Source organism: Echinococcus granulosus (genome assembly GCF_000524195.1).
Source record: "Echinococcus granulosus chromosome Unknown EG_S00010, whole genome shotgun sequence".
NCBI classification, from domain to species: domain Eukaryota; kingdom Metazoa; phylum Platyhelminthes; class Cestoda; order Cyclophyllidea; family Taeniidae; genus Echinococcus; species Echinococcus granulosus.
In genome coordinates, this window is record NW_020170390.1 from 339,625 (window position 1) to 363,655 (window position 24,031).

Consider the following 24,031-nt stretch of genomic DNA (forward strand, 5'->3'; position numbering starts at 1 on the left):
AAAATGAAGATAACTAAGAAATACTTAAAGGCCGAGTACTATTTAACTAGTGGCCCTCTAAATAAATGGGCATTTGATGAAGCTCACTGATGTAGACATTGAGTAATAAAAATGGAGAGATTGCTCTTGAATTTGCCCTTAGCAAGCTCCAAATATCGCTTCATTTTATTGGCCAACAGATCTGATGACATGTTGACCAATCGCAATGAAGATTGTCTACCGTTACATAAACCAACAGTCCCCCTACTACCATCATATTAAGAACAGTGATGTTTGTTGAGAACATCCTGCCCAAATGGTCTTCGGCCAGTTCCCTGACAGCCTCTCTTCGAGTACAACAGATACTCTATCAACTTTCACCAACTTGTGTGTGTCCAAATTTTTCCGGGATGGTCCAGGAACTCCATCATCATCAAGCCGTCTCAAACTCCCCCGTGTGCGAAGATGAAAACTCCCGACCTACACATCTCATTGCCCTTGCTCTGGAGACATCACGTGCGCACTCCTCTGATGGTAGGCTGTCAAATCTGTCTAGTAAGAGCAAAGCACAAAATCGGAGGCGTAGGGGACCTCGTCTGATGTCAGAGGACTTAAGTAATAAAATCAAAATGAATGACATTGAACTTCTCTTCCAACAATGTCCGAAGGGCATTTATTCCTTGTCTCGATACTCACCGCCATTTCGAAAAGACTCTACTGACCCTCGAAACACCCTGCAATTTCGCCACTTGGCTGAGGGGTCTGTGAAACTGGCCATGTCCTGCTGGTCAGCCGGTCGCCAGAATATACCTGTAATTAGAATACACGACGAAAATACTGACGATACTGGTCACTCTAATCAGTTCCCTGGTATTAAACGAAGCAATAGCCTTAATTTTGTTGAATTAGAAACGCATGATGACGGCACCGAGGCGAGGACACTGTTCGAAGAAGTGATCCAGGTCCCATCGTCATCCGCTGCCAATGGCATCTCTTATTCCTTCGCAGAATTCGATGAACTTCGCGCGTCGGTGTACTCGGTACATGGAAGTACGAAAAGTGGTAGTGCATCACCTCTGGCTTTGGTTGTTCTGAGGAATAACGGTCATCTCCAGAAGTCACTTGAAAATCAAAGATGTAGGAGCTTAAACGACATCAATCGGGATACAGAGTTTGCAAACGCAGGGCCGCCGATTCGCAGGGTCTCCTCCGATTTCAATCTCTCACCTCCAAACGCAGAGTCGACAACAGAGCTTTTCGAGACGGCCAATATTTTGGGACAGGCTCTGGAAATGCATTTGAAGCAACAGGCCAGCATTCAGACTGTGTGATTTTCGACATCTTCACAGATTTTGATATTTCTGGTGTGTATATATACGAAGAAAGTTGTCAGATGTGCTTCTTTTATCTGTTTTGATGAGTTTTTTTGATCTCATAGCATAAGGGTAGGTTATTTAGATCGTTTTATAAAAATTGCTGTGTCATTAGAAAGTTTTGGAGATGTAAAGGAGCATTTTTTACTAAGAGTAATCCTGTTGAAAGTTCAGATTCATTCATTAAATAGTGAAAGACATTGTCTAAATTGTACTTCTTTAACTCAAATTCCTGACATCAATTTACGACCATGCTCGATGCAGAATATTTTTTGCTGTCTTACAGTGGTAGCCATGATTCATCATAGCGAAAATAAACAGAAGTGCCTTTGAACCCTTCCATGGTATGGACTTTTACGCCCCATCACCAACTTGAACTTGAGGTTACAGGGTAGGTTGTCATGTGTCACTTTTCCATTTGTGGCCAAAACCCACGCCTCCAATCACCCCTGTAAGGCTTTCGGCATGACTCGCAATGTCCATGTTTGTTTGCATAAACTCCTGGCAATTTGGTGCCTGGGCTTTATTCAACGCAAATTATATTTGTATTCACGTATTGTCTCCATATTGCGGTGGGTCAAGCCACCTAATTAAATACATATTTGCTAAGCATTAAGAAAGCACAATAAATTATATTTTCCTAAAAATATAATACCGAAATTTATTAAAAGAGTTTGGCCATATGTTTAAATAAGTCTTGTAAAATGTTTTACTGGATCACGGAATATATCCAAAAAACTACTTATGTGCTTGTAAGCCGTTAAGCATAAATCTCCCGGCACAGTATGCTTATGCTGAATTGGAATTGGTAATGGCCCCCACAGTAAATCAGATAATATTTAGCTGTAGGCTAATTAGGAGGGAAACTAAAAGGAACCGATGAATACTTCGTAGCAAAAAGCTCTGGCATTCAATGCCGTGTATCCAAGCGAAACATGCTTGCCAATCGAATTCCTATTTCGATTGGATATGGTTGGAACCAATCTTATTTTCTAACAAATGGAAAGTGTCTTGATTTGACTTCTGACTTAAATTGCCAATTTGATAAGCCTTCTTCGCTTTGGACAAACTGGGTGATTAATGGCGACGTGGGATGAAGGAATGATTGTGACTGAGAGCAAACATTATTATTTCGTCCAAATTTTGGCATTTGTCAACTTTTCTACGTCAATTTAAGACTTTATCAAAAGTTTTATCATAACATAAGGCAAAAAAAAAACAACTTGTTGCTCTATACCACAATACTAAATCCAGCTTAGCTGTTGATTCACCTGTTGCTGACTGTTTGCCATGGTAGAAAATGGAAGAATTTAAACGTTGAAACAGAATCAAGAATGGTAGGTTTGTACTTCGAAAGGCACTTGGGGAAAGTGGCAATAATGCTGTCTTGAGATTTTACCAGTAAGGTCAAGCGCTGTTTGAGTTAACAGGCCTGTGAAAAGTGCGAAGCTGGAGAAGAATAGCCTCAACACATAATTATTGTCCTAAGCCAACATTCTGGCCAAGCTTGAAGCTAGCGTGAAATCTGCAGTCCCTGCTCCGCTATTTTTGGAATTAATTTCTTAGAGCTTTACCCCAGGGAGTTCCGTCCTGCCAATATGAACAATTAGTGAAATCGAATCTGCAAACTGTCTTTCCTCATCAGTTAGTGGGTAGTTCCGATTGTGATTCACGTTGAGTCTCATATTGCTAATAACAACTTCTTTCTTGATCAAATTAGTTGACACATCCCCATGGAAAGTTTGCCGGAAACATCTTTCACTGAAGACGGAATGATCAGGTGGTATTTAAACGATCAATTTTTCGTTGCATACGAAAGTACTCATTTGGTATGTCGTTTTGATATTTGCGTCAAATATAATTTGAATACCCATACTATCCACCTCACAAATTCTGATTTGAGATGCGAATGGAGTTACTCGTTAACTCTCAGGTAAAAACAACTAACTTTTTAGTAATATTGTACTAAAGGTTGCCGAAATAATGTTGGGAAGATGTTTGAAGTGAACTACGTATAAGGAGATAAACCAGAATAAGATTAATCCATCTATTTTACAAACATTTTATGCCTGTGAATAATTGGTGCGGCATCGACTGTGGAAACTTGACTTGGAAGTTAGCGTAAACAGCATGACCATTCGTTTAGTAAGTGGGAAAGCACTAGCGTACAACCGAATCGCCTATTTGGTATCGGCCGTCAGACCTACATCAGAGTCGGAACTACATCTAAGACATTCAACACGAGGATGCCGAAGCAAATAATTTGGATTGATCGTGTCATCTGTCGACCGTTAAAAGCTCGGCTTTAGCGCTAAAAGGAAACGAATGCTAGCTGTTTATAAGTGAAGGAACAGATTTTTGAGCTTCTGTTTATCGCAACTTTTCCATCTTTGTCCCTCTTAACAGACAAAATAACGGTAAGTGAATTTGGGTAAATGCAAAATGAAATCAAATCAAATTTCACAGCGAAATTGCCTAGGGTGGTCCAGAATTGGCTGTAACTTTAGAGTTGGCAGAAATATTATGACTATCTATAGCATAAGTACGGTTTCCCCAAAATCAAGTATACAAATTATGCATTTTCAGGGGCATCAAAGTTATTTAAGACTTTTATATAATTTGGCACCCCTTAATGAATGGTCAAATTGTACTTAACAGACTCAACTTTCCAACGAGTATTTGTTGCCGTTTTGGGGCAACAACTCAATTTTCTTTCCTATTGCTCACTGGTTTGACGACTTCTCCTCAGTCCGAGTGGCTCCCCATTGCTGACACCTCACCATCCACGTGACTACTTGACGGTCTTGCTGACAAGGCCCACAGACTCGTCTCCACACGGTTTGCTGCACAGCAGCTATTGTTTTAAAAGGATTGATTAAGAGCAGTCATAGGAACATCATTTCCTTGAGGAATAATTCAAGAAATCCTAATAAATAAAACCAACTTTAGAGAGCCTTTATGAACACGAATAATAGGCAAAGTAATTAATTACATATCACTTGATAATCGGACGGAAGATCACTTATTCCGTTCTTGAATTTACATTACCGGTTTGTTAAGCAAAAACATGCATTTCTTGACCGGAAATAGCTCTGGAGCGTAGAGGGTCCTATTCCCTCTCTTTAATACCGCTTTACAGAAGTTGGGAAAAGGCCTTTACTTCCAGGAAGAAGTTAATAATATGTCCGAAATGCAACCATTATGTCATCCTGGTAGACAGATTTATGAAAAGATAATCAAAGGCTGCAAAATTTTTCCAAATTCAGAACTTAATTAATAAACCAGTAAATAAAAGTGTATAGAATAATTATTCACAGAACCAAACTACATTTTTTAAATAAGATATTCAACCACACACCCAACACTTGTCGGTTTTACAAAAGTTGCGGAGTTGAGATATGGGCTGAGGGACAATAAAATAGTGGTGTCTGACGGCGCCAGTTCAAGTAGCAGTGGTTGAACATTTTTACCAATAATAGGAAATGGTTGGGACTTCTGACTTCTTTAGGTAGAAAGTGGCGAGAGCTTTAGTTAGTCGTGAGCTTGAGGGCTTTAAGCACAGCAGAAGACTAGCATAGTGGATTAAAAATCCTTTGAGGTGTCGAACGTGTTTCCAAGTTCCTAAGGTAAAAGGATGCAGAGTTGAGCAGGAGCAGACTCACTTACACTAGTTTTCATCACTACGTGAATAAATAGTCTCTCCTCATTTGAATGTGGTTGCTACCCCAACTATTCAGTATCATCAATGCGAAAGGATGTAAATGCTGGATTAAGTTTTAGGGGATTTCAAAAAGAAACTGAATCACTTATATGCTTACCATTTGCTCAACATGTTATTGATGAATATGGTTTTCTAGTGAGAATAGTAAAGTGCTTCAGAAGAGACACTGCCACCCCAACTTCAACGGTCAATAATGTCATTAAAAGAGTTTTAGCCAATCGACTCACTGCATTTGATTATGCAGATAAGCAGTGCCCTTTCCTCACACAAGCATCTATTTATAGCATTCTGTAAGGCATTTCAATTGTTTTCAAAAAATTTGAAGTAGGTTAAGCTCACATTCAAAGCTAGCTCTTTGTGATCGACCATGTTTCCAATTTTTTTATTTTCTGTTTTTAAGTTGAACTAATGAAGCGATAGAATTTTCACTCAAACAGCAATACATAGGGAAAGTAACAATGCAAAAGTCCCAGTAAAATAGCTATATTTGAGTGATTTCTGATTTGAGAGGACTTTTTTGGGCCGTAATAACTTTCATTAGCAACGTGCAGAATAGCTAAGAAGGTAAGGTATAGTTGGGGCGTCATGACCTTAGAATGATGGCCGACCCATAAGGGCTGTGCAACCTCATGTACACAGGATCGACAGCCATCAGCCTTAAAGTGATGAATTCATTATTAGACTGAAACCTTTACCTGATTGACCAAACACCCATTCTCCGCGCATTTCGCTAGCATCAAATTTTCAAAAGTGAATTCACTAGTTTTCTGCTTTGCAGAAGATTGCGCAGATAAGCAATCCCAACACTAGAGGCGCTGGTAGCAAATTAGCTTTCATGCCCTTTATTAAAATGGAAGTTGCTTAAAATGCGGACTTGTCGACCTGCGTTATCACTGTGGAAGCTTACGCAACCTCCCGATTTACCTGTCGCTTAAATTTAAGCCATGTGAGTTAATTCACCTCCAAATAATCTTGAAGACTCTGTGTAATACTGGGGTTGCGTGTGGATAAAAATCTAACTTAAATGGTCGTGTGGCTGCATTACGCCGCACTGCCATTTGATGTCACATTACTTTTTCATAAAGCACCATGATCGTTACTGCCAAAAGTGCTTATCAAACCGCTTATTTTACACTGGCCAGATTGAAGTGAGAGTAAACATAATATGTGCATTTACAATAATAATTCCATTACTTCAGGGTGAGCACTGTTGAACTTTTAAAACATTACACTTTCTACCTTGACTATAGTTCATGTATCATGCGAACAAATGCTCGTGATAAAAAAATGGCTTGGAAGTTCCACATTTTCGCTAAACCGGGGTTAATCTCACCATCATAGACGTGACTTACTAGCGTAAGTGATGGTTTAAAAAGTGGTGCAACTACTTTTTTCCCATGTAAAAAGATTTCGGGTGAATGTAAGTGCAAAACATCGAGCTACACGCACTTAAATGATTGTTCCTTTAAAACGTTGCTTTAAGCCGTACACTACATCCACGGCTGATCTCCAGATTAATGCAATGTACTCGTCACGTTGCAGTCTGACTTACTTCAACCTGAACAAAAACTTATTTGCGGAAATCACCTATATTTTTACACTTTAAGGTTACTTTAATTACTTCTGCATTAATAATTTTCTACTCCTTAGAGAATCGTAGGTCTGCATTAATGAATGCTATCCTTTGAAATATATTGAAACCTTTGAAAGGGGAAAAAGCGCTGAAAGTGGTTCTTCAAAGAAACTCGCTCGTTGCCTAGGTAAATTCACCATTCAGCAAAATTTAAGGATAAACCACGCGGTTGAAAAGAACACCTACAGAATTGATGAATTAGGCGACCTTACATGTAAATCTGAGTCCTCAATCCTGGTTGGTGGGATCAAACCCTTATTAAGCTGATAATCTTTCTGTGCAATAAAGGTATTCTGGAAGTCACTTTTTACGAAAGGCCCACGGGATGGAAATAGGGTTCACTTAAGCTTTACGACTCCTCTAGCTAAATTCCAGTTAAAAAGTGCTTATTCTAAGGCTCAAGCACACTTCCTGACTCTATTTAAGGAGTGTTTGGGAACTCAAGTGATTTTAAAAGTTTATGCACCCGATCTGGTTGCCTGATTTAATCCCTACAGTGCGTTTGACAAAATAACCCATACTTGTTAATACCTTGGAGGTTGATAAATGATCCTAAGTAATAACTTGCATGAATTAAATTGTTGAAATTTTAATGAGCTTGCTCTACTTCAGTGCATGTGCACCCACAACAAATTCTATTGTGCGGTGTTACTTTGCCGTGGAATTGGAAAGAAGCAAGCCACTTGGCAAAACCATCTTCTGAAAAAAAAACTGAACAAATTCCCAGAGTCTGTGTACCTGAATGACCCGTAGCGGTTTGTTAATTTAAAATGACTATTCTGACGCTACTTCATTCACACCCTTAGCGCAATTCCGCCATCAAGATTGTGTACACTTTTGATCTGCGTGCCTGCTGTCTGCATTAAGAGCTCTGTTAATAGTTATTTTTCCCATTCATCTTAGTCAAAGGGTTCAAGATTAAAAAGACACGGCTACAAGTGAATGTTTTACCGTTTACGGTTCTGATTACTCCATTACATGGTTAAAAACCATTGCCAACAGGAAATAGATCAGGGTCATTTATTTAGGCAGCAGGGCACATATCAAAATACCAGCAAGCTGGCATTAAGAGTGGACTTTCATAATAAGTGTGAGAGACTTATTTACACGTTTAGGACCCAAGCAATGTCTAAAAATTAACTGACGATTAGTTTATACTGTTTTCTTGTCGCCTTACTTATATTGTAATCACGGATGCGCTAGTTCGCACTCATTAGGCCAGTAAAGTGAATTTGTAAATTAAGGGTGTTCCATGTTTTGAGAACAAGCGAAATGACGGAATGCAGCCATGACAATACTTCTCTGTTTTGTAAATCCCTTAATGCCCAAATAGATCAGCCACAATAAATTGTGAAGCATTCGGTTGTGTGAGTATGCAATATGGGTTAATCCGTTTTTAAACGAAGAGGTGCCACTGTGAAAAGCACCTCACTCATTTCCATTTTATAAAATACACAATTTTGGAGTTAAAACTGCTGATTTTAGTCATACCAACACGATGCCACTTTTCAAATCATGGATTTGAAAAATACGGATGTGCGTAAGCAGCGCTATGCGGTCGACCCTTTGAAGAGGGAGGAATCACTTCTAACCTGCGAACGAAGGTCACTTTGGTAGGGAAGAGCTAAAAGTTGGAACATTACAGCTCCATACTTGGGAAAAGTGGATAAAAACCAAAATATCTACACATAAATGCAAGGATTAAACTCATGATAATACGTGTTACAGAGAAACCAGGCCACCGATTGGATAGCAAATATGAAAAGGAGATCTCACCTTAACGACTTCACCATTGACAATACATGGCGGGCAGAACATCCGGAAAATTAATCCAAATATGTATCGAAATGTCAAGCTTAAACCATGAAAACGATTTATTTCGTTAAAAACCTTGCATCACCTTTCTAGGATGCTCGTGGTTCTCCAAATCCCAATTTATCGCATTTTGAATTAAAAGGAAAAGGAATAACAAATAAGTAAAATGACCCTGCAAAGCTTAACATTGTTATGGACTTTTAACATAACGGGTGAAAGCAGAAACGACGCAAACATTATCCTCCACATATTTTTCGTGACCAACACATTTCCCCTACAATATTACACAAGTACCTTGACCTAAGCTGGTATTTTAACAGTTAGAGGTGCCCTCGGATACCATGCATTTGGTTGTCATATTTGAATAACAGCTGTGGCGTCCCGAACCTCTCTCGAAGTAGTGGTACAGAATGGACAGCGGGCTATAGGCATTATCACGGAGCCACGCCGCCTGCAGGCAGCCCAAATCGTGGCAACCGAAAAGATCCAGCAGTTAAGCACAATTAAATCACTACAAAACCGTAATTTATATTTGTATTATATGCCGTAATTTACAAATAGTGGTGAACAGACAAAGCACTTTTCGTTGTCAGTTTTATAATTAATCATAACGACTTCCCCCTGTAAACGTGTATGTGTAGCGCCCCCAGTCGTCACTGAGGTCGAAAGAAGACATAATATTAAGGCAGAATACGCATTCCCGACATACAGAAGGGCTGAGGGGCCACTGGCATGGCCCGAAGGCCGTGCCAGTTTAGCAGAAGTACAAAGGCGAAGTCTTAATTGCCCACAAACTCAAAAAAGAGTTAAACAAATGATCGAAGTAGTATATACACACTCAATAAAGTAAAGCATTATTTTGGGAGTAGATAGTTGTTTTTGATGACGGTACGAAAACATAAATGGTGATGCTAATGCACTGTTAAACTGTATGAACCCATAGTAACCTGACATAATAATTAGCACATTAAAATGAGTGCTTTAGGCAGTTTTTGCTTCTATACCCGCAGGAAAGGTGTGGAATTAGCAAACCAAACCTTTTTCTGGACGGTCCTAGCAAGAATCACAAGGAATATAAATTTTAAACCCCAGGCTGTCAGTTTAGGTCCAGTCCAGATCTTCACCTAAGACATTCCTAAATTGCGCATAGACTCCGCTGTCAAATGCTTCTGAAGGGTGTACCAATTGTTTTTGTTTGGAGAGGTATGCCAATTACCTCCATGGTACTCATTCATCCACCATATATTTTCACCGGGTTGGAATCAAGTTAAAATGTTCAATTTTTCTTAGGAATTTAAGCAGTATTCACAATTGGAATATCACAGAAAAGCGGCACTTCTGGAACTCTGACAGCCGCGGTGAAGATCTTTCCGCAGTAACATTGCAAACACCCACTTAGCACTGATAAATGCTAGCTGCCCTAAGGCCGGTTAAGTACACCCTAAAAATGTGGATCGACTGACTAGTAAAGCAGTGAACTAACGGTGATGCCAAATGGCCCACAAACACTCCATACGGGAAAGCGCAGAATGCTCTGAAGATTTGAATTGATCTTCTGACCTTTTCCCAGGCCTGGTTAGTCAGAAACAGCACTTCCCATGAGCTCATTCAAAGGAAATAACCGCATTTAAAAATTTCATGAGGAGCTTTGGACTAACTAACCACCACATCTAGCGTTCCTCGAAACGTTTTTGGAAATTGGTGCAATTTCCCAAGATTGTGACCCTCAGAGAGGTTTTTAATTCATAAGATGGCTCATGGGTATGGGTTTCCTTTCATTGAATAGAGACGAGATTGCAACTAGTTACTTGAGGAAAGCATGTAAGTATTTAAAAAGAAACATTACATTTCGCAATTCTACCAGAATCGCGCCTGCATTATACTTTTGTCAATTCTACTGGTCGCCAGAATCACAGAAATCTAGCACCATGCGTTGTTTTTAATTTTTGATAAGACAACACATCCCTCCCAAACCCTTCAGTAATGTGTAAAGATTAAAAGTTTCCACTTTGAACATATAAACAGGTCTTCTCTTAAAAATTTAAATAAAGATGTAGCTGTACATAGGTGAAAACCACACAAAGGCTGGTGGGGAGCCTAACTTTTAGGGGAGCTTCGAGGTGAGGAGCAAATCGACCTCCTCCATGAATGTGCGCAATCGCAACTCCTTAGAGGTCAAAAGATCAACAACCTCTTCAGCGTCCTCTGGGCAGTAGCGAGCCAAGTCCGTGTATAACACCTAAAATCATCAAGTGGCATTAGATTTAGTAAGCAGTCCAACTAGATTATGTACAACAAAGATATCATGAAACCACTAAAATTATCTACTTTTGAGATAGTATAAGAGAGAACCTAATTGAACCGTGGAGATGGGAAACTACGAATCGAGCTCATATGCACTCCCACGCCAGAAAAGTAATATAGGGGAGCGGCACTTGCAACAAGTGCTAAAAAGGAAACCGATGCATTGGAACGGGATTAAAAGCTAGGGTAAGTGATTCTAGTAGTATTGGTATTTCGAAGCGATACGACAGAGGCAGGAAAGGGGAGGAAAGAATAGAATCCACCTTAGCCCAGGGGAGGTCCTCAACAGCACGATAGAAAATGGCCTTGAAAGCAGCGCGCTGTTTGCGGTGCGCATCAAAGTCACTGGCAGAAGGGGCAGAAGCGGAAGACGCGGAGACGCCAGCAAGGGTCCACTCAAAGGCCATGTAGGCAGACCATAAAACAATACGCAGGTGGTCGGTCCAGAAAGAGGGTGTCATAGTGAGCGCCAGACTCGGCATTTCTCCACTGGTTCCACCAAAACGCAACATTGGGCTGGAAGATGACGACGACGCCCCCAGTGCCTTTTCAAAGGCTCTCCGAATTCGTGGCACTGCACCCTGGATCCAACAGTGTGACAACGGATTCGCCTTGGCTGAAATTAACCAATTAGCTCATGAGGTATCGTCTGAAAACTAGTTCCGTTCCATTTCACCTCCTCTGTGACTGTGACAGAAAGATGCTTGTTTGGGTGTCTTTAGGTCTCGGTCACCACCTTGGCAGCATGAAAATCCATTTGTGGCATTTCTACCAACAGCTGACCAAAGCTTCTGAAAATTGTAATGAAGTTCTATCAGGATGATGTGTTGCGGCATCAGGGAGAACTCTGACACACCAATTGTTTCTGTAACGCTGTTTACACCACTCAATTGTTCTATAAATTACCCCATTTAAGACTTAGATAAAGCTTCATTTAACTCAGGACGCGATAAAACGGAAAGCCCAAAAGCGATGTGTTACTGTTTGTCTCAATCCGCCAAGTAACCAGGTGAGAGGCAGGGCAAGAGCCACATTAAAGATGTCGGGAAAGAATCGCGTGGCAAATGGAATTCACGACAACATACGAACCACCAGAGCACAGTAAAGGAAGAGAGGCCAAGAAAAAGGAAGAGGTAGTAGAGACATTCAAATGTGTCTAAATTCTTTTTGAGTTCTCTCACACTGTCATTTACGAAATCCAAATAAAAGACAAATTCGGTCGTTAATGCTATTTATAGTTCACTGATCACTGGTAATCGTTACCTTTATCTTTATGGTCATTCTTGAACCGTTACTTAGAGTAGATATTCATTAATATACACAGAAAGTAGCCAAGTAAAAAAAAGCATTACAGATGTATAGATAAATTTAGCCGACTATGTTGCATATACATCGGAACGATAAATAGATGAACCACTGTCAAATCGCTCCTACAAAATAAAAAGGTCATGTATGCTCAATATACTAATGCGTAATAAGAAAAATGCAGAAGGTAAAATGAAAGTGAATAGATAAAACTTAAAGTCATCAACAAGAGAGTAGGGATAACAAAAAGGCGCTTATCTTATCAAAAGACTTCAAACAATCCCCAGGACTCTGAACAGCCATGCCTGGGTTGAAAATAACAATGAAAAGTGGCATTTAAGCAGCAATAAACACTGGTACTTTACCCACGCCTTAAAGAGGCGGGTAATTGTAGTTGTCAAGCTTAAGATGCTTCGGTCATTTGTAACTTCCGTTAGACTTGATGGAGACATCAAAACTATTATTGCAACTTGGCGAAAAATGTGATCAGAGAAAAGCAGCAAATCTAAGCAGATCTAGGAAAGGAGAGTTTTATAACTGATGCACTTGCAATGTGTGCTTTAGCTTCCAAAGATAACTATCTGAAATGTTTTTTTTTTGTAAATGCTGTAGGATAAAAGATTTTGTTTATTTGGTCTATAAGTAAGGTAAATCCCAAAATTTAGGTTTTAACAAGCATATGTGACCAGCAAAATAGCGTGACTATGGGATTCGCCGTGGTCGAAGATGACAAATGAGTCACAGTTTGCATAGGTTTATACGAAATGACAACAAATAAAAGTGCTTTTGGTTCAGTAATCGGAAATAACGAGAGTTAAGACTACTTTGCCAGCTGAAACCTCTGTCAAAGATAAAAATATGCATTTTAAGGAGCGCAAATTTTGTTACACACGTTTTGAGTGCTAAAGTGGATTCGATTTCATTAAACATTCCGAAGGTGCATGGGTAAGACTCATTTCAGTCAAAAAAGGGTCCAATGTGAAGCGTGTTCAAACCACTTGTAGTGCCCTCAAGTAGAGTCTCCAGAGTCTTCAGACAGAATTGGATGCACTTAAGCAAAAGCTGTTCTGACCGACTAGGAAAATGTAAAGTTTAGTGGAGTGGACAAAATCTCATAGAAAAGCAAATTGTCCTCAAAGTATCAGACAACCGCTTGACGAAACGAATCATAAAGCAATTAATACAAAGAGATAAATGAATACAAACACCTTTGTCGGCTGAATTATTTTCTTAACACAAAAAACCTTTAACAATACATCAAAAGGGATCGAAAGCAATAAAAAACGGAGTCGCTGCTCATAAATGGAGCTAGTGATACCAATATTTACTACTGTGCTGAACAAGAAACCCATAGACGAATATAGAGGGGGTAGAATATTTTGCCAATGGAATATATTTGCGCGACTATAGGGACTCAGTTGACAGAACGATGAAAGAATCTAGTTGCTATCTCCTACTTGCATATATACGTGCATGGTGAGAGGCATAGAATCACAGAGACAAGACACAAGTGGAATAGCTAAAGCGTCAAAAGCTATTTGTTTTCATTTAGCCTGCAAACAAATCCCTTCACTAACATTAATTGAAAATGCGTGATAAAAACTGAACGATTCAAATAAGAGGGCTGGAAAGTAACCGCTCTTCATGTAATTTGTCTTACTCAAACCTTAAGTAATCGGTAATTAGCTGTGAAAATTAAAGCTATGTAAGCCAGTTTTTTATATTGACAAGCTTGCCTTTATCTCCGGCAAAAAATGAGTAATATCGATAGAGAAGGAAATTTTGAACACCTGAGGAAAACTGTTAAGTGCTGGGCAGACAAGCGCTGCGTGCATAGAATTATAGAAGTCTTACCTATCTATCTAGATCCATTAATCATGTTTTTCTATACGATAGGAAGGAAAAAAGATGAATAACTCGGACCAGATTTTCACAAACGCTCATTGCATATCCACTGTTACAGCTTCATGCTCATACTAACATGAAGTTTAACTAGATAATCGGTTAGGAGTTGAAGTAGAGCCGGATTCTGAATACACCTTGTGCAAATATTAAAGAGCAACAGAGAGTTGAATGAGACTAGTTAAGGGTGTTTGAATAAAAATTCAAAACGCCTTAAAAATCCATCTGTTTAGAGTATTTAAGATAGAAAAAAGAAATTAATTCACCACTTTCAACTGAACAAGTCCATGGGCGAGCTACATTAGTGAATTTACGGCCTTTTTACCTGTACACTCATGTAACAACTAGAATCCCTCATCAATAGCGTGGGGTTGCTTAAACGGCTAATTCATACTTAACTTTCAAATGGGCATTTTGAACGCTGCATTGAATAAAGTGCGCCCTACAGTATATTGCGTTAAAATGTTATAGACATCCACTCAAGCTGCACTTGCTCTTCACTTTGATGCAAATCCTGTTTGTGGTTCAGAGAAAGGATTAGATCTCATCATTCGACTTAATAAAATACTACCAGATATTACAATCAGCCGAACGCACCCAACTGTGGTCTGGAGAGTGACCTAACTAGGCTGATGCTTTGAAATCATGTTCTCAACGGCCATTCCCAATCGGAACTGAACGACATTTTGGACGAAAGTACTTGGCGAATAAATGAAAACATGCATACATAAACCATCAGAGGCAGAGATTTGCTAAAATACCCGTTTGAAGAAATTCGAATAAATCAAGCGCAGCTAATAAAAAGAAGACAAGAAACTTAGATTGACGAGAAGGGTCAACGGCCCACTTGATTAAAAACAGAAATCAAAGGAAAGAACTGTTAAATGCTCAACTGAAGATAAGCGCACTTAAAAACTCGAAAGTCCAGGTGATGTTGTTTCAAAAAAACAAATAAAAGGGCATTGTGATCGGAAATACCAGCAGTGGCGCAGTTAACCGACATATTTGCTGACATCACAGCCTTCTTTTTTTATCAGATCAGTACCAATTCCCGTTAGCAATCCGTCAAAGTTTTACCAATTAAATTCTGTTCTCATTAGAACTACCTCCTTAAAACAGAGGGGGGAAAATTATGAAACTCCATAAAACAACAGTAGATGGAAGTAGAACAAGATACTTTACGCAAATTTAGTAAACCGAGTCGTAAGCAGGAAAAACCTAATTTGCCCTTTTGTTATCGAAAATCGTTTGGTTATTTAAAGGGTTTTCTGACGGGCAGAAAGTTCATCTGAATCTTAATCCTTAATCAACGAAAAACAACATTAAAATACTACGTCAACTGCTCCACTGGACAAAATCGCAACATACGATCAGCAATTAAGCAAGCTGTTTAATCAACCGAAGGATCGTACCATCTGGTGCTAAAAACGCTTCCAAGTAAGAATTTGCTCCTAGTGACGGGAATTTGAAAGGGTACAAGGGTTAAATAGTGTTAAATATCGGTCCTAACGATGCGTAGTACATGAACGGTCAAAGCCCTTGACAAAATCGTGAATTAAGCCAAATTTCAACTCTCATGAACCTTTTAATCTCGTCTTGCATTAGCTGGAAGAAACAAGGTTTGAAGGGATGCTCATACTACTCACAATTATCAGCAGCGCCGGCAACAATACTGGTCCAGTGCTCTAGCTCCAGCCCAACACAGAGAAGATCCAGGGAAGAGGGAAGGAGACGTGCCATTAGCTCGGTCTGCTGTTCGGAGGAGAGGCCAAGGAGGTGGGTGGGATCGTCATTGCCCTCGGCCTCCTCCCTCCCCCCCTCAAAGCGCGTGCGCGGTCGCATTGTGGCGTGGTGGCAAGTAGCCACAAGGTGGCGGGTCACACCGTAGCACACACCGCGCACGCAGTCGGTAAAGCGAGACTCCAAGGCGGAGAGGATAAGTGGTGGTAGTAGACCCTGAAGGCTTCTTTGGTACCTCAAATACCCGAGCACATGCATGTGTAAGATAAGTTGCGGTAAAATTGTATTGAAGCTCATATTTAACTTCGTGTGCTCTTTGATCTTCGCAAGTTCTACTACAATCTCGATGATCCGGACAAGTCCACGCATGTAGCTTCATAATCCTTCTGGTTGGTGAGGACAAAACCTCCTTCTTTTCTGGCATTTCTTATCATTTTGGGGACAACTCGGGGCGCCACAAAGCCTCAATATCCCTAAACGTCTGTGAGTGTGAAAAACTTTTAGTACTCAATAGTCACCAAGACGAACATTCGGACGACAGCTTATCCACACAGAAATCCTTTACAATATAAGCCAGGAATTTTACCATCTAGATTCAGCACTAGCCTCCAAAAGATGTCACAAACCGATATCTGTACAACTTATGTTCACAGTGGAAATGCTTTTTGCTTTCTGCTAAATGCAAACTGTCCCTCACTTTAATGCAGGCCATAATTATCTTGTAGTGGCGCAGTCATGCGATTCAAGTAATAAACGAAGAGACTACAGCATGCGATTGTGAAATTGCAAGAAGCTATGGTAACCTCAGTGAAAACCTTTTCAAATAAAAATGATGCTGCAATGTTTTATGATAACGGAATGTCAAATTCTTCTTCCTGCAACATAAAAATAATAAAATTGGTAAAAAATAATGCCGCACAGAAGAAAAAATGCATTAATTCAAAATAGTAGATAACTATCCGCATTAATTAATTTATGTCAACTACCGAAATATGCCCTCTGAGCTTGACCCGGAGTCGTATTGAAAAAAGCAAAGCCGATATCTAGAGAGCAAACTAAGAGGTTCGAAATTAATGCGTACGTAAAACATTGAGGGATCTTTGGAATAAATCAACATTTCATTATTTGACGGAACATTTGTTGATTTTAATTCGGTCTCAAAATGCTGATCATAGCACACTAACGAGCGGATTTACTTGTTTTCAGTGCATAACCACCGCAATGAACATGCAAGTGAATTCAACTAAAAATATCTTTTAATAGTACCTATGAAGCAACTGATCAAACGGAAAACGTTATACTTTTTTTACGAATACGTGTAAAGGAAACTGCTCATGTTACGGTTTAATGTTCATATACAGAAATGGGAAAAACAGAGGTGGTGAGTTTGACAACGTAAGCTATTGATAACACTTGACGGAAGGATTTCACGACACATCGATAAAGTGGGTCATCCTAGAATCCATACAGCACTAAAATACACACAAATTAAGCCAAAAATGTAGAAAACCAACTTTATGGAAAATTTAGTCATTAGTTTTGACGAAAATATTCAAAAGCATTCTTTAACATTTGTTCAAATCAAAGAGGAGCATTAGGTTTTGGTGAATGACCGTAAATAAAAGTAAGACAAATTAAAAGCAATTGTGCTCACTCAATGGAGCAGGTCTTGGAAACATAGGCACCGGAGTTGGCTGCCACCTTAAAGGGCAGGAGATGAGTCCACTCGAGAGGCGATGTAAGGAGGGGCAGTGCCTCATCGTCGAAGACATTGGACATCAGGGTAAGGAAGGCCTCTGTGAGGCGTGAGCGGTTACGTTGACTAAGCACACTCACCGCTGATATAGCGGAGAGTGCAAGTCGCAGGAAGCGGCGAGATCCGCAACCCGCCATAACCACCCGTGCACCTTCACTACTGTCCCCCTCTCCCTCCTTCGCCCGCCTAGATTCGCTATCCCCATTATTGTCGATGTCTCGCAGCACTGCAAAGATCAGTCCGCAAATCGGCTTCAATTTCTACCGACACAAAAAAGTACTTATTGCGTCCTTCTGCACCAAGCAGTTAAGTGAAAAAGAACTCCGTACTCACATCCTCGCCAGAGGTAAGCAACTGCAAATACAGAAGCAGAGAACTCATAATGGCAGCTAAATCAGCAACTGAGTGAACGCAAGAGGTGGACGAGGAGGAGATTTTATCTGTGGTTAGGGGAAGGAGGCGGCGTAACGTCTCGAGGCGCTGAACTAGTTGGTCAGCGGTATTGACAAGAGTGCTACGTGGCAGCGGTGTCGGTTGGCCTTCCGTCAGTGGAGCGAAAGTACCGCCTATGGCTGCGTGTTGTATAAGATGTAGAGCACGTGCAAAACACTCGCTACGTGAGAGAGCCCGCGCCAGGTCAAGGGGGAAATTCACGCCCAATTCAAACTCCACAAAGGCCTGCAATCGCGAAGTCAAAATACACAAAAAATTAACACTAAATTTTTCGAGAGTGTCCCTTTAAACAGCAAAAATGAACCAAAGCTTTTTTAGTAAACAAACCGTGCCTAAAATTCCTTTTGCAAACCTTCCCAACAAATGAGAGGAAGTTATAAAGGCATAATAGAGAAGCAATTATGCCCAAGCATCCTAGAAGGAACTTGATTTATTATTCACATACTTATCCATTGCGATACTTCATGATAAACTACATCAGTTTAAGCATTCTTACATGGAGGATCCTTAGACGCGGCAGAATGACATTCAGTTGTTCGTCCAAGGTGGTTTCTGCGGTCGTAATTGAAACGGTTGGAAGAGGATACATGCGCAAAGTTGTCGTGAAGACTTTACGGGCTTCGTTGAAGAGAGGGGAATTGTTCTCCGACAGTGCACAGGCCGTCTGAACAAGGCCTTTGGCATAGGCTAGCCAGAGGCTTAAGTCACTCTGAGCCTGGCTTGAAACAGAAAGCAGGTTTTTCGCCTTCTTTCTCCAGAGTGCCAACGCTTCCTACAAGGAATCCATAATGCTACTTAAATTATATCAGTAAGGCGGTTTACTTGCGTGAATAATCACCTTTGGAGTGACGAGTTTATCTGCCAGTCCCCGTTCGATGGAATCAGTCATATGACGGAATCGTAAGCGTCCAATTGTTGACTGCCAAGCGGAATTGCTGGAAAAAAGGCGTGATGCCTGCTCCAAGGATGACGCTGCCAGAACTGAACGCATTCTAAAGCTGATATCCGAGCCTCCACTACCTGCTTCAAGGCTGGAACGAAGCCACGGAATACCGAACTGACGTGGACTAATGCTCTGTCGCTTTATACAACTGACTGATGACAGTTCGTAGATTTGTTGCAGTTCTAAATAAATTCGAAGACTGTTTGATTTCCAATGCTTAGTATGCTCTATCTTCCCCAAAAGAAAAAAAATTCTTACCAGCAGGTAGTTTGTACTCTCTGGACACATCAGCATCCCAAATACCCAAAAACTCGAGAAAGAGAAGAAGGAGACGTTGTTTGCGGCGTTCAAACACATTTTTGTCCGACACTCTTGGGTCTAAGTGAACCTCTAGCAGAAAGGGCTCGATGTCTTCAAACCGGGGCTGTCTGTCAGCGTCCTCGACGATTGAGGTATCGTACATAGTTGTATCCGCTGGCAGCCAACCTACAGATTCGCGTGCACGCTCAAGGCCGAGCCAAGCAAGACCACGGGAGCGTCGACTGCTAAGACTACCCTCACCCAACTGACAGGTTTTTAACGTAGTAGTGTTGGTCACAGTTGCGTTGGTATCGTTGCAAGAAAGACTACAGAAATTTAAGAGGGCATCCTCTGCAGCCTCACTGACATCTAAAAAGGGGTAAGGTTTAGTAATGGGACGCAGGAGAAAGAAGCACAACGGCGCTCAATGCAAATCCATGTGATCGAAATTTTTGCCAAAAATATATGTTTAAAGGCACTACAAGATTCGTTACGTCGACATGATGAAGTGATGTCCTACCACATCCGAAAAGACCTCTTTCGAGAGAGATTATATCCGTAAAACAGTGCCTTAGTTATGTGTTAGAGCCGAAAAGCTTTAAGTCTTTAGCAGGTGAGTAAAAGACTAGATAATAAGTGATAAAACTGGAAGCGATTGGTATAAAAATAAAATTTTCAAGTGCGCAATGAAAATAAAGGGAAATATATCATCGCTGTGAAATCGTTTCTAAAAACTCAAAATTACAATTAAATCGAATGGACATATATCGCGTCAATCGGAAAGTACAAAATCAAGATAAACAGCAAAGTTCGTGCCCCTACAAGGGTCTCACTATCAAACAACCAACGAATTAAAAACCTGAAAAAGCGTTTTCCCACCATTCCAATCCTTGACTAGTCGATTCCACAAAACACCGACAGTCGATGAAGAGGGGCCCCAATCCTCCTCCAATTCCCTCATCAAAAGGCCATCGGAGGCTGCAGTGCCTTCGGCAGGATTTTCTTTCATTTGCCTCCTGCCGGAATGCCAGGCAGCCCAGCCCCTGGCACCGGGGACACCGAAAGCCACTCCACGATCCCCCGCCGTCCAAAAGCGCTGAAATTCACTCCGCCGTTCAGCCGAGGAAGCAAGATCTCTCGATTGGAGATAAGAGGGACAAAAACATACGAACTCGACAACCGCCTGCCATATGGAAAAAGCACGCTCCGTGAAGCCCGTCTGTGTTAACCACTGACAGTACTCTGCGAGTAGATCTGTGAGGAAATACCACCGGATTAGTTTATGCGCGGTGACTATAGAAACCTTACCAACAGTCTGATCTGCCGTATCCTCCGTAGGTCGATGCGAAAGTATGCGTCCAACAACGAGGCCTGAGAGAGTCTCGAGAGCCCGCCTGTAAAGCGCGTCGATGCGCTTGAAGGCGCTAGTTGGACCGGCCTCCGAGTTGGCACCGAAGAGGGCAAAGCGACCACGCAGATGCGCCAGGTATCCGCGCCAAACACTCACGAATTGTGGGCACACGCGGACGAGATCATACCATTCACGCAAGACTTTATCCCTGTGCTGGAGGGATTCGAGCACAGTCGATGAGGAAGTAGTGGTGCGACAGACACCGCTTGCAATTAGCTCCGTGGAGTACTCATACATCGCCGTCAATAACAACCGCAAACGCAGATTGCCCGGATTTTTTTCCACTGCACGCCCCACTACGGCCAGCTGTCGTTCCAGGATAAGAAAGCAACGACGTTTAGAGGGTTCTTGACTATCTTCCTCCGTTTCTTCTTTTAGCACTTGCATTTGAATCAGCTTGAGCCAAGATTTCAGGTCACTCGGAGTGTCATACACTGCACGGTTCAAATCCGCAATACTCTGGAGATGTTCCGACGGATGTGGGACTGGCACTTTGGCCGTGAAGTGGATAGCTCCATCTTGAAGAAGTACATAGGGTGTCAGGTTGTCATCCGTACGTTTTGTGGGGCCAAAAACCGGAGCTGCAATTTGAGCTATGCGAAGCCGATTCCTCTTGCTAAAATAGCGGTTTGCACGATTTCGTTTTACTTCCTTTTTTACAGCCTCAGGATCGAGATGCAGATTAGACAAGGTTCCATGAAACCCGAGGATCGGTGTGTGCAAACTTCGACAGAATTCCGGCACATCACCCTCGTAGATACACCCGTAGTTGTAGATGTGTGGATTACTGCTAGTATCAATGCGATAGATTTCAGGTGCTGAGGTTTCCTGTTTTTCTCGCATCACCGCCTGAGGACTGCGAGACCTCTTTTGATGTCTTGGAAACAGGAAAATTGAGCTTGTTATATGTGAATTATCAACTAATAAAACTCAAACCTAGTATTGCAATGACAATTGTGCAAATTGGTCTCAGTTAAAAAGAAAGGGAAATAACGACTCACTTTTTAAGTCTGTGTTTTTCATCTTCCTTGTGAACATTTTGAAGCTGAGGAGCATTGAGATTTTGCGGTCTATAGGAAGAGCTCTGAAGCCAACTATCTGACTTAGGAGTAGTATCCTTGGACTGCTCCTCCAACCTGATATTTGTAGCAGATGGGAACATACCTAGAATCACAAAAAAGTATTGCGTATTACATTGAAAGACAGTAACAGACCGAGATAAACACGTTGCAGATCACCCATAATAAAAATAAGAATGATATGAAATGAAGCCAGCCCTTGTGCAGTAAAAACCATAACGTCATTTGAGAATATAAACTATCAGACAAGTGACTTCCGACTGTGATGCATCGAATAAAGTCCCAAGTGCTACAGACGGCGTTACATAGAAAAACGTCAAGAATAAACGCAAATTGTTGTTGGTACTTCTAGAACCCCCTGCATACATTTGTCACATATAGTGATGTACAAATCCGATTCAAGTCCCATGTCCCATTAGTAAAACGGCAGAAACGCCCACCACCTTTTTCAGTCGCCTAGTGTTTCCACAACTTAAGGGCGCCATCGATGAGTTCAGACTATTTTCAAACTGCATACTTAGAACACCTACTAAGATTAACCTACCGATTAATTCACCCAAATCCTTGATTTCACGAGTACAGAGGATGAAGAAAATTAACACCAATCATGTGTACTATGACAATCTGTGGTGCAAAAACGTCGGCCTTTAGAAAAGTAAGCCTGTTGTTGCGTAAATAAAAAGTCAAAATTATGTTACAGAATTATTTGAAAAACATTGGGATAGAGATAGCGCAACCCCACCTGAAAATGTTAAAAAGCACACGAGAGAGATAGACACACGTCCCGGTGGAGACCAGGAGTGCTTTCAGAAAAATTCGTATGAAAAAGCCCAACTAAACAATGGATGCAAATACATAACGATGGAAGTTTCGTAAAAGTTCCCAAAATGGATCGACTATGCTTTGAATCACCTCTAACTCAAATGTTAACATAAACATTAATTTTTAGGTATGGAGGAGAATGAAAGCGGAGTTGCGCTATGCAAGGTGATATAATAGTTGGGTTGGTAAAACCCTAGCCATAAAACCAACATAAAATTTAGGTAAGCATTAACTTTTGCCATAATTTTTAGAACTAATGGTGATAATTATGTCAAGTCATCAGAAGTGAATGTTATAATGTGGGTAAACGATGCTACTGCGGAGAGACTCCTTATTCTAAGCATCCATTCCTTCTGTCGATGCAACTAGATCTACTGGATTAGTCCCTCGGTAGGCAAAGGCAGCCCAGGAATGTGGACTTAACCCATACATCTAAAGAGAACATGCTGAATCCTCCTTAGGACTGCTGGAAACACTCGATTCATTTCAGATAATTTAATGGTGACGCATTTAAAAGCTATATTTTGATCAAAGTGTTTTGTACTGAACTTCAGTTCAGGACTTTAGTCTTAATGAAGAGTGACAACAGGGTCTTTTCAAATGGGATTTGCTTGCATACAATGCGATACGATTTGGAAAGATTTTGACGAATAAAGCAAATTAAACTCTGATAATTTTGCTAGCGCCATTGTAATAGGGTCGAAACTAGTTTAGTTTTATTAGATAATATTCAGTTAAGTTGTTATGTTTTCAGACGACAATATTGATTTCGCACAGAGCAAGTCGAGAAACATGCTTTCGAATCCCCAGTTTAGAGGAATTTGGGTTATCTATGTACTCTTTGGCTTTTAAGTCATCTTTGTTGGTAGCAACATGAGTTATAAACACGCATTACTCGAAGGCTGAAAACGCGGTGTGATCGCATCTTTGGACAATTTGGCACGGTAATCCTTAGGCAAATGTTTTTTTGTACTTTGTTGGCTATTTGACAAATTGACACAATAATCATATATACACGACCTCGATACCTCTTGTGCTGCATTTGTCTGTGTCGATACTTACAAAGCATTCAGTTATGCGCAGTAACAATGCATAAAGTTAGAAAAGCAAAAAGAATAATTAGAATATAGCTGTTTTATTAAAATTAGCACAGATTTGTGCTGAAGTGCAGCTTTGTGGGTTAAAGTGATGTAATGTCTCTGAATGCTGAGCAACCTAAGAGTCTATTCACATCATTTATCGTCTCTGCTTGCCTTTATGGAGGGAGCATTTACGTGGTAGCACTTTTGATCCAAATAATCCTAAACGGATAGGAAAAGAGGTTTTTGGAGCTGTAGTCTTGGTGATGATCTCGCCGCTAGCAGTGGGCAGCGCGCGTGTTAAGCATGTACGAAAATCGTCCTTCGACCAGGTTGTTCCATCGAAAACATAACATAAGTTGATCTTCGTTGAATTTTTGGTTCTCTAAATCGGTGAGTTTCTGATTGCAATGCAA

General features: G+C 40.8%; 2 protein-coding genes across 2 annotated transcripts; one reads left to right on the top strand and one right to left on the bottom strand. All coding sequences in view use genetic code 11, as the record gives it.

The window, feature by feature from the left end:
• Positions 1-269: 269 nt before the first annotated feature.
• EGR_02241 (hypothetical protein) lies at positions 270-1,310 on the top strand (the record flags this gene model as incomplete). Its single annotated transcript, XM_024491490.1, has 1 exon — positions 270-1,310. One exon carries the CDS (start codon positions 270-272, stop codon positions 1,308-1,310), a length of 1,041 nt encoding a protein of 346 aa, XP_024353996.1.
• Positions 1,311-10,625: 9,315 nt separating this feature from the next.
• EGR_02242 (hypothetical protein) lies at positions 10,626-21,797 on the bottom strand (the record flags this gene model as incomplete). Its single annotated transcript, XM_024491491.1, has 9 exons — positions 10,626-10,760; positions 11,089-11,441; positions 11,502-11,616; positions 17,862-18,206; positions 18,478-18,753; positions 18,820-19,106; positions 19,183-19,593; positions 20,104-21,512; positions 21,637-21,797. 9 exons carry the CDS (start codon positions 21,795-21,797, stop codon positions 10,626-10,628), a joined length of 3,492 nt encoding a protein of 1,163 aa, XP_024353997.1.
• Positions 21,798-24,031: the final 2,234 nt, after the last annotated feature.